Here is an 11,150-nt window from a genome sequence, read left to right on the forward strand (position 1 = left end):
ACCAAGGAGTAGGATCTGCTTGGGTTCTGTGACCCAATGTGAGCATAGAATAAAGAGACACTTTTCCTTTCAGGCAAAGTAGTACAAGGAAAATTTTCTATTGGAAAATTTGTGGGTCAATCATTTAGACATCGAGTTGGGGGGTGGAAGACCTAGAAGATCTGGGGGACGGGCTAATGGTTAGTTTGTTACAGTGACTCCTTCAGGTGTACTGAACCTGACACACCCTTAGGACTGCCCCTTGGTGATGGACTGAGGATTTTAAGGGGGTGTTGTATACCCTGAGATATCAGAAGTTCTCTGCAGGCACAGTAGCATTCTTATATAAAGTTAAAACTAACTTATCCCTATCCATAGGTTATTCAACCACTGGGCCGCCCCTCCACAGTCGCCAGATGGCGTTTTGAATGGAGTGGTATTGGGGTATGAGTCGCTGGAAATAGGCGATTGCTGTACTTGGCTATCTCCAGTGGCTCTGTAGACAATACAGAAGATTTATCAAATCTGGAGCAGTTGCTCATAACAACCAGATTGCTTCTCATATTTACAAAGGCTTTTCTAAAAGGTAAAGTAATCTAAATGGTTGCTATGGAGGCTACTTTTCCTCTGTACAAGTTTTGATAGATCTCCCACCAATGAATGGAGACTGCCCTTCATTCAAAAGCTAGTTCTGGAGCTCGGGTTGGAGATTGGGGAGGGGAAGGTGAGATCATTTAAGTTGGGATACCTCTATAATGGTCAGTGTCACTTTAAAAACCAATAATAACTACAGCCGTAAAAAAGAACTACATGTGAACTGTCAGGTAATTTCCCATTGAGTTTAGTGGGGGAAACAGACATAAAACACTAGTGTAAACATAACCTTAATGCAATTCTATGTAAACAGCCTGTTGCTCTGTTACCAGCGGTTTATAGTTGAGAAGAGGCGGTTCTGTGATAGGAATGACGTATAAGAAACACAGAATCTTTGACCCCTTTGCTATTATGTATTAAGCCTATCAGGCTGTATTTGTGCGAGGGGTGTGAGTATTTTCCACCCCCTGCATTTCTAGGTGGGGCGTTAAGGAGTTGTGGGTAGGAGGCGGGGGTATATAACTCCCATGCACCTACTGGCGGGGTGTACGTGACATTTTGCGGATCTGGGCGTCAAGGCTACGTCTGGTATTTGAATCCTCCCAAGTTACAACAAAACAGGGGTAATATTAGGTACGCTGGACCTTCTGATAAACAGGTGAAGCAAATATGAATAGAATTAGGCACATGAAGAAATAAACCAATGAGGTGTATCCTTTACCTCATTGGTGTATTTTTCATTTGTGTGTAATTCTATTTAAATTCTCCTGCCACATTCTGGAGCTCCGATGGTCGCTTCCCCTCTCAGAGCCCTGCTTTTACTGAAGACTGTCAGACGCAGTCTCGGCATTTCCTATAGCCCCGACGGCTACCTCACAGCGGGATGCCCACCTCCCGCTCGGTAAGGTTGTGGCATACCTCCAGTGCCGGGGTTGTCGTGAATGTGCTGTTATACAGGTACAGGTTTGGGGAGCTCGCACAGCGCTTGTCAGCCAGGGTGGTTAAATCGGTGGGTCCGACGCATATCTGAAGTGGGTTTTTGACACGTGGTTTGGGCACTTTCTGATGACTTCATGCGTGCTGATCTGCAAGTGCTGTTGGCTGAGCCCGGCACAACAGCAGCTGTGGAGCAGAGGAGTGCACGTCTGGCCCCCGTGCAGACAGCACGAAGTCCTTCTCGCTGACGGTGTCTTTCCGTTCTTCCGGTACAGCACTATAAACCAGTGGCCTGACCTGCACTCGTTACCCCCAGGACACCCACCCGTGTCATAGCTGCCAGTTCTCTCCTGTGCCTCTCACGTCATTCTGGTGCACACGTGTAGAATTCAGTAACTGAATATGCTGCAGCCTCGTCAGAGCTCGTATACACCGCCTGTGTAGTTCTACTTAGTTCTTATTCCCTGTAGACCTGTGTGCACAGTGCAGTGTAACAGTGCATGCATATTGTATGGTCCTGTTACCTTTAGTGTTATTAGCCCTTCATATTTTCAGTATAATGTACACTACATCTTTTCTATATGCCTCTGCAACATACATTTCCATATACTGTTGTATTGTACTAAAGGTTTTTACAGTCATGGCCATAAATGTTGGCACCCCTGAAATTTTTCAAGAAAATTAAGTATTTCTCACAGAAAAGGAGTGCAGTAGCACATGTTTTGCTATACACATGTTTATTCCCTTTGTGTGTATTGGAACTAAACCAAAAAAGGGAGGGAAAAAAAAAGCAAACTGGACATAATGTCACCAAACTCCCCAAATTATGCTGGACAAAATTGATTGGCACTCTTTCAAAATTGTGGAAAAATAAGATTGTTTCAAGCATGTAATGCTCCTGGGGCAAGTAACAGGTGTGGACAATATAAAAATCACACCTGAAAACAGATAAAAAGGAGAGACGTTCACTTAGTCTTTGCATTGTGTGTGCCACACTAAGCATGGACAATAGAAAGAGGAGAAGAGAACTGTCTGAGGACTTGAGATCCAAAATTGTGGAAAAATAACAGTCTCAAGGTTACAAGTCCATCTCCAGAGATCTAGATTTGCCTTTGACCACAGTGCACAACATTATCAAGAAGTTTGCAACCCATGGCACTGTAGCTAATCTCCCTGGGTGTGGATGGAAGAGAAAAATTGATGAAAGGTGTCAACGCAGGATAGTCCGGATGATGGATAAGCAGCCCCAAACAAGTTCCAAAGATATATAAGCTGTCCTGCAGGCTCAGGGAGCATCAGTGTCAGCGCGAACTATCCGTCGACATTGAAATGAAATGAAACGCTATGGTAGGAGACCTAAAAAAGCAAGACTACATTTTGCCAAAATGAACTTGAGTAAGCCAAAATCCTTCTGAGAAAACGTCTTGTGGACAGATGAGGCCAAGATAGGGCTTTTTGCTAAAGCACATCATTCTACTGTCTACCAAAAACAGAATGAGGCCTACAAAGAAGAGAACACAGTACCTACAGTGAAATATGGTGGAGGTTCAATGAGGTTTTGGGGTTGTTTTGCTGCCTCTGGCACTGGGTGCCTTGAATGTGTGCAAGGCATCATGAAATTGCCTTGCATGAGGATTACCAACAGATTTTTGGTTGCACTGTACAGCCCAGTGTCAAAAATCGGGATTTGCGTTTGAGATCTTGGGTCTTCCAGCAGGACAATGACCCCAAACATACATCAAAAAGCACCCAGAAATGGATGGTAACAAAGCGCTGGAGAGTTCTGAAGTGGCAGCAATGAGTCCAGATCTAAATCCCATTGAACACCTGTGGAGAGATCTTAAAATTGCTGTTGGGGAAAAGGTACCCTTCCAGTATGAGGCCTGGAGCAGTTTGCAAAGGAAGAGTTGTCCAACATTCCGGCTGAGAGGTGTAAGTAGCTTATTGATGGTTTTAGGAAGCGACTGATTTCAGTTATTTTTTCCAAAGGGTGTGCAACCAATTTGCTTCCCCCCCCCCTTTTTGGTTTAGTTCCAATACACACAAAGGGAATAAACATGTGTATAGCAAAACATGTGTTACTGCAATCCTTTTCTTTGAGAATTACTTCATTTTCTTGAAAAATTTCAGGGGTGCCAACATTTACATCCATGGCTGTATACTGTACACTATACGCTCATGGCATTTTATACTGTTCATACGCTTATGGCATACATACTGTTCATGTATTCATACTGCATGGCATTTATACTGTTCATATGCTCATGGTATTTACACTGTTCATACGTTTATGGCTTTGCTGTCAATACACTCATGGAGGGGAATTTATCATTGTATTTAGAGCTTTATTTTTTTGTATATTTAACGCAAAAATTTACGCAAGAGTTTTTTTTTTTTTTTTAGTGTTTTTTTTGCACAGAATCTGAGAGAGTTCTTCATACCCATGTCTACGGTTTAGTTTACCATAGAGCACTTTCTACTGTAGAATCAAATTTATTAACTGGGTTTTTTTTTTTTTACGCAAAAAAATGTGCAAAAGCACTTTTGTGCAAATATACACCACCTGAGAGGACACGTACCAAAGTGTCAGAAAGCATCTGAGAATGTGAAACTTGTGCTCCTCTTTGCATTTTGGAAGCATAATATGTTAACTATTTTGGGACAGTTAGGACTGCTACTCCCATCATGGACAGACTCTGCCCATGATGGGAGTTATAGTCCAGGGGCTGAGAGGGAAGATCGCACCGGGTCATTCTCTAAAGACCCGTTACAATCCGCATTTATGAACTTTAAAAGCTGGCAGCATATGCGGCTAAACTGCGCTCCTGGTGGGGAATACTGTATACGCTGTCATCATTCATAATCCCCGCCGCCGGGAGCTCTGATTGGTGAAAATCTATACACCAATCAGAGCTCCCGTCTCCCTGCGGCGGGGATTATGAATTATGAGAGCTGTATACAGGAGCCAGCTGGGAGCCCAGTGGAGCTGCCGACTTGTACAGTTAATGTGGATCGCAGCGGGTTTCTGGAGAATGACGCGGTGCGATCTGCCCCTGGACTATAACTCCCGTCATGGACAAAGTCTGTCCCATGATGGGAGTAGTTGTAGTACCGCAGCACTGAGAGATGGCACTTGCACATCCCCCGGCTGTGGGACTTTTAGGACTACTACTCCCATCAGGGACAGAATCCATCCATGATGGGAGTTATAGTCATGGGGCTGAGGTGCAGATCACAGCGGATCATTCTCCAGAGACCCGCTGAGATCTGCATTTATTAAATTAACAAGCTGACGGCAAATGCGGCTACAATGCGCTCCCTCCGGCTCCTGTATACACTTTCATAATTCATAATCCCCGCTGATGGGAGCTCTGATTGTTGAAAAGCCATTCACCAATCAGACAGTGTAGACAGTATTCCCTGTCTTTTGCCGGCAGGGAGCGCAATGGAGCCGCATGTGCCGCCAGCTTGTTAACTTAATAAAAGCGGATCGCAGTGGGTCTCTGGAGAATGACCTGCTGCGATCTGCATCTCAGCCCCTGGACTAGAACTCTCATCATGGATGGAGTCTGTTCATGATGGGAGTCGTAATCCTAAAAGTCCTGCAGCCCGGGGATGTGCAAGGGCCATCCCTCAGTACCGCGGTACTACAACTACTCCTATCATGGGACAGACTATCCCATGATGGGAGTAGTAGCCCAAGGGCAGAGGGACAGATCGAAAGGGGGTTTCACTCCTGAGACCCCTGTGACCTTTACTGATCCTCTCCTACTGATGACGTTATTAGGGGGCGGAGCTACACTGTCCAGTCCTGACTCCGTTCTCATTTATGTGTTTTGGTTTTCAGTGTGTTCCTAAACAGGGAGACTCCAGTTGTTGCTTAACTACAGGGGCTGGGGGCCATGATGGGAGTTGTAGTTTAGAAACAATTGGAGGCTCCCTGTTTAGGAACATGCTGCATTATGTGTACTTACCCATATTTCTTTTTTCTTTTCTTTTCATTTGAGATACGTGAATGCGAAGGACTACTATGATGCCCAGCATTTATTTATTTTTCAATAAAATGGTTGACTAGGGCTGTGGGGGAGTTTTTTTTTTATTTTTTTATTTTTTTCAATGTGTCTTTTTTTATAATTGAATTTTCAAGCTTAGTAGTGGAAGCAGTCTTATAGACGGAATCCATTACTAAGCCGGGGCTTAGTGTTAATACTCCGGTACCCACCGCCACAGGGGTGTCGGGAAGAGCCGGTACCAAGAGGCCCAGAGCATCAAAAATGGTGCTCCTGGGCCTAGGTGGTAACAGGTTGGCATTATTTAGGCTGGGGAGGGTCAGTAACAATGGTCCTCTCCCACCCTGGTAATGTCGGGCTGTTGCTGCTTGGTTGGTATGTGGCTGACACTGAAAATAGGGGGAACCCTATGCGTTTTTTTTTTTTTATTATAAATAAACGTGTGTGGTTCCTCCATTTTTTCAGGATCAGCCAGATACCAACGAAGCAGCGACAGCCTGACATTACCAGGGTGGGCGAGGGCCATTGTTACTGACCCTCCCCAACCTAAATAACGCCAGCCTGTTACTGCCTAGGCCCAGGAGTGCCATTTTTGACCCTCCCTGCCTGTTGGTACCGGCTCTTCCAGGTACCTGTGGCGGTGGGTACCGGGGTAATTGGGGGTTAGCGGTAACTGATTCTGGGGCTAACTCTAAGACTGCTTTCACTACTGAACTGAAAATTCAATTATAAAAAACACAACACATTGAAAAAAAATTTTGAAGAAAAAAAAAAACTCCCCCCACAACCCTAGTTAACCCTTTTGACATTTAAAAAAAATGCTGTTCATCATCGCAATCCACCGAATCTGATGTAGTCCTCCACATTCACGTATCTAAAATAAGAAAAAACTAAACAAAAATCTGGTGTGAAGTTTTTGATGTAAACTGGACTCTCACCCCTTTTAAAATATCATGTAAAGCAGACAATATATGTGAACATGCCCACTTTTACAAAACTAACGTGAATATGAATTTGAAAATGTGGTTGATACTTTTCGCTAGGGACGTCCCAATACTGATACTGGTATCGGTACCGATACTAGCCATTTGCAGAGTATCGGGAACTCGTTTAATGTCCCCGATACCATGTCGGATACCTGCTGCCGCGTTCTCCCATCTGCATCAGTGTTCCATGGAGGAGCATGTGACATACAACTCACTCCACCTCCTCCCCTGCGCCCAGCGTATCGCTACGGAGGAAGCAGAGTGACATGTGTGTCACATGCTCCTCCATAGAATGCCATGATGAGGACAGGGCAGCACCCGTCAGAGGACAGCTGCAGGTGAGATGTCTGCAAGGAGGGGGGCCGCTACTAATGTCTAAATGGGGGGGGGGGGGGGGGGTTGGACCCTGCTGCTGTCTAAATGGGGGGGGCCTGCAGTCTACAGGGGGGCTGCTACTAATGTTTACAAGGGGGGAGGGGGCCTGCAGTCTATAGGGGGGCTGCTACTAATGTCTACAAGGGGGGGGGGGGGGGCGCTGCAGTCTACAAGGGGGACTGCTGTCTACAAGGGGGCTGCTACTAATGACTGCCGGGGGACACTACCTACTATTAAAGGCAATCTTACAGCAGAGTCACCTGCACTGACTTGAATTTATAGGTAGATAGTGCAGGTGACCCGGTTTCTATCGCTGCTCATCGTGTGTACATCAGTCTCAACGCCAATGCAAATTCCCTGTTCTGTCCAATGGAGAAGAGAAAAATCTTGGCTCCTGACAGCTGTCAGGCCCCCTCCCATAGGTTTGCATTGAGGGGGTGGAGTGTGATGTCATACAGGGGTGTGACGTCACAATGCTCCGGCCCCCGTGATCGCCAGTAATCAGACCCGGAGCGAACATGCTCCGGAGACTGATTATAACGGGGTGCTGCGTGCAAGATCACGGGGTCCCCAGCGGCGGGACCCTGCTATCAGGCATCTTACCCCCTATCCTTTTGATAGGGGATAAGATGTCTTAGCACCGGAGTACCCCTTTAAGGTATGGTTTAGCCTTCAGGTAAGGTGCTTATTAGAGTGTAGTTTGATTTGCAGGCGATATGGCGCCAAAAGGTTATCACCAATGGTCTGTCATGTAGTTGTTGTTATTAGCTAACAGTTTATTTTAGCCGCTTAATAGCAGGGACTGGATAGCTTCATATTATGCCTGACAGGTATTTATTGGTTCCACTCTTGCCATGATATCATAGGTAAGTATGTTAAAGAGGCATTTATTAACTAGTAGGTCAGCCTGATCCTGTTTCAGTGCCAGCACGTTTATTACAGAGTGAGCTTGACTGCCACAGCTCTTCGGTACTAGGCATTTCTACGTGGGGTGTTAAGGAGTTATGGGTAGGAGGCAGGGGTATATAACGCCCTGCACCTACTGGCGGGGCGTACATGACGTTTTGCGGACCCCTCCCAACCCTCCCCTTTCAATTTATCCATTACAGGGTATACCTGCTAAAGGCGTGCCCTCCGTCACGGTTATGGGCACAAATCTTAATGCTTTGTAAAGTTTAATGTCTTTCATACAGGTATGTATGTATCGTTGTAAGCACGAGTGTGAAACCCTGAGCACAAATGCTCTTAAGTGTTAGTGGCCCTTTAAAAATAATCATCCATGTACAAACATGGTCCCAATCCAAAATGGTAAAGCAACAGCCCCAACGCTGCACAGGTCAACACACGTATCCCATTTTGGAGGGGAAGAGAGATGATAACTTGTTCAACCACAAATGGGCTCCCACGCCAGTTCTTGCTTGTAAACAGTGACTGAGGGGGGATTGTGATCTTGTTCTGGGTGAAGCAGATATCTGAGGGACATCAATGTCTGATGTCAGTGCCTGTTTTTGCTGTAGACGTCTCTGCTGCTGTTAACCCTTCCCTAGCCTCAGCTCAGGGACACGGCCCTGTGCCACTTCTCCCAGACTCATTACAGAGCCCGGCTGCGCGGTTGCTATGACAGCAGTGTCGGCTCCTTCTTAGTGTCCTCTGCTGTCATAATTGCACAACCATCTGTCTCCTCATTCGCCTGAGCCACGTCTCGTCCCCATGTAACCAGAACCAGCCTGGGGGACAGTCTCAATGGTGCTCTCCCTCCAGGGGTGCACACCTATCTGTCTGTATGAGAACACACCGTCTCTACATGTCACTGCCATCGTATTAACCAAAAAAAAAAAAAAAAATTTATATTCTTAGCTAAATGTTGTTGGGGGCATTACTAAATTAACATGTCTCTATTGTTTCTTTCAAGGTCCACAGTAAAGACAAGAAATATGTCTGTAAGGTGTGCAACAGAGTCTTCATGTCTGCAGCCAGCGTTGGTATCAAGCATGGCTCCCGGCGACACGGAGTATGTGTGGACTGTGCAGGGCGTGGGGTGGCCCGGGGGAGCCACTCCCCAGATGCCATGTACTCAGGAGAAGGGCACTACCTGGAAGATGTGGATGAGCTAAAGGTGGATGAAGACATGGGTGGTGAAGAAGAGGAAGACATCAAGTGGAAAGATGAGGCGGAGACCTCACAGGACGACGTCATACTAGAGGACGATGAGATTGAGGATTGCACGCCGGATGTCAGTCGAGGACCAATCAAGGAGTTTACTTGGATTGCGTAGGGTTTAAAAGGAGGGTGGGAAAGAGATGGGATCCCCTAGGAAATCTTTTGGGGGTGAATGGAGTAAGTTTAGTATCATAAGGGGGGATAATAGAACCAAATTCCCCTTCACACCAATGTGATATCACTAGAGGGGCTGGTCATGTGATCTCAAAAGGTCCATGTATCCTGTCAGACAGTATCCAGGCGTGTTTTTTTTTTTTTTCCCCTCTCTCGCTTAGGCAGGAAACAGTTAAGTGACAGTCCTGCTGTCCTCAATGGAATACAGGAAGGGTGACTAAGTCACCCTTCCACTTGTATTGTCCACAATGTACAAAGTCCCGTCTCCTCCGTCTGTCACCTTGCTCCATAACACAGACCTCCAGGGGGAGTAGCAAGAGACATTCCTAGCAAGATGACAAGTTTTTTTTTTTTTTTTTTTTGGCATCCAAAATTTTGCCATGCCCTCCCCCGCATGTACCCCACCCCTTGCTGCTGGTTTTAGTGCAGAAACACTTTTTTTTTTGTGCAAAGCTGAGGTTTGTAATATCTCGTAATTGCTCAACACAATCATTGTTTGAGGTGCTACCACCCATTAGGACTTTGATGGGTACATGACCCCCATCTATCCCATCCATTGTGTGACCCTGCATCTCTGTCCTCAATCTATAAGCCGGCTCCTGAGCCTTGCAAAAGAGAGCAGGGCATACATGCAGGCGGGTACTCTGAGCTCCCTACGGGTACAGCACATGTCATAATAACAGGAAAGGAACAAAAATCACCGCCCTGGGGAGTCGGCTCTCTCTCTGCCCATCCCCCATAATTACAAAATAATTATATTACCAGCTCCTTGTTAGATGCAGATGGCCCACCACGTGCCGGAGATTATACTCTTATTTAAGGAAGCTCAAATAGGGACTAAGAGAGATTGAGGGGGGAGGGAGCCCAAGATGGCCGCAGCCGCTTTATCTGCTGTTCCAAGTCTATTTATAACCATTTCCCCTTTGCACATTTTTTTTTTCTGTAGCCAGTGAGATCTCCCCCAGACAGCGAGGGGGAGGAAGGATGTGTGTCTGCAAATGAGAGGTTCCTAAAAACCACAGCAGGCCCGAATCATAGAGCCAGGCATCCTACCATGCTGGGACTTGTAGTGGAGCTTCAGGTTCGATGACTCTAGAACCAAAGTTAACCCTTGGTGTCCTGGGACATAATCCCCCTCCTCCTCATTTGGTAGGAAAGAACATTCATACCAGATCATACACAATGCAAAAACTGGAATTTTTTTTTTTTATCGTTTGGGGGGAGGGATGGTATTCCTCTAAGATTCTTTGAGTATTTTGTTGGGGGGTGTTTGTTGCTATGAGTGCTGCGTGTATGCTTTTCATATAGATTATACATATAATATTTATTTTACCACCCCTTCCCTTTTTACACACATTTCCAAAAATTATAAACTAATTTTTTTTTTCCAAGACCGTGCAATGTTGATTTTTAATTTGTTTGAATATACTATATTAAGAATTATTATTATTATAAACTTGTGTTTGTGACATTGGAGATGTTTTTAATATTTGGGTTGGTGGGTGGGATCCAGAGACCGGAATAAAAAGTGTGGGGGAAGGGGGGGGGGGAAGGAAAGGTTTTGGCACTTAAACGTAAGTGTGTCATTCCTGGTCTCGGCAGTCAAAGGGTAAAACTGGCCGGGTTAGATTTAGATATAATCGCAAATCAATCAGTCTGAATAAAAACACAAAACTGCTGCTACCTTGGCCTGTGCTGTGTGTGTGCTTTTGGGAGAAGGGAGGGTGGTCGTTGGGTGATGTTAATTTATGACAGTGTTTCCCAAACAGGGTGCCTCCAGCTGCGGCAAAACTACAACTCCCAGCATGCTGGGAGTTGTAGTTTTGCCGCAGCTGGAGGCACCCTGGTTGGGAAACTATGATTTATGATGTCTGCCTCATAAAAAGAAAGGCATCTCCACTCACAATTAGAGATGAGCGAACCTCCAGCAAATTCG

The 11,150-nt window shown here is 45.7% G+C and overlaps 1 protein-coding gene across 2 annotated transcripts in view; it reads left to right on the plus strand.

The window, feature by feature from the left end:
- ZBTB46 (zinc finger and BTB domain containing 46) overlaps window positions 1-10,830 on the plus strand; it is a 46,182-nt gene extending 35,352 nt beyond the window's left edge. The window contains exon 6 of one of the 2 annotated variants that reach the window (XM_056548426.1): window positions 8,793-10,830. In XM_056548426.1, the coding sequence (XP_056404401.1) occupies window positions 8,793-9,155 (363 nt within the window). In that variant the 3' untranslated portion in view covers window positions 9,156-10,830. The remainder of the gene's footprint in view (window positions 1-8,792) is intronic. The other variant, XM_056548425.1, reaches the window with a different exon arrangement.
- Window positions 10,831-11,150: the final 320 nt, after the last annotated feature.

Source organism: Hyla sarda, chromosome 12, assembly GCF_029499605.1.
Source record: "Hyla sarda isolate aHylSar1 chromosome 12, aHylSar1.hap1, whole genome shotgun sequence".
Classification (NCBI taxonomy): domain Eukaryota; kingdom Metazoa; phylum Chordata; class Amphibia; order Anura; family Hylidae; genus Hyla; species Hyla sarda.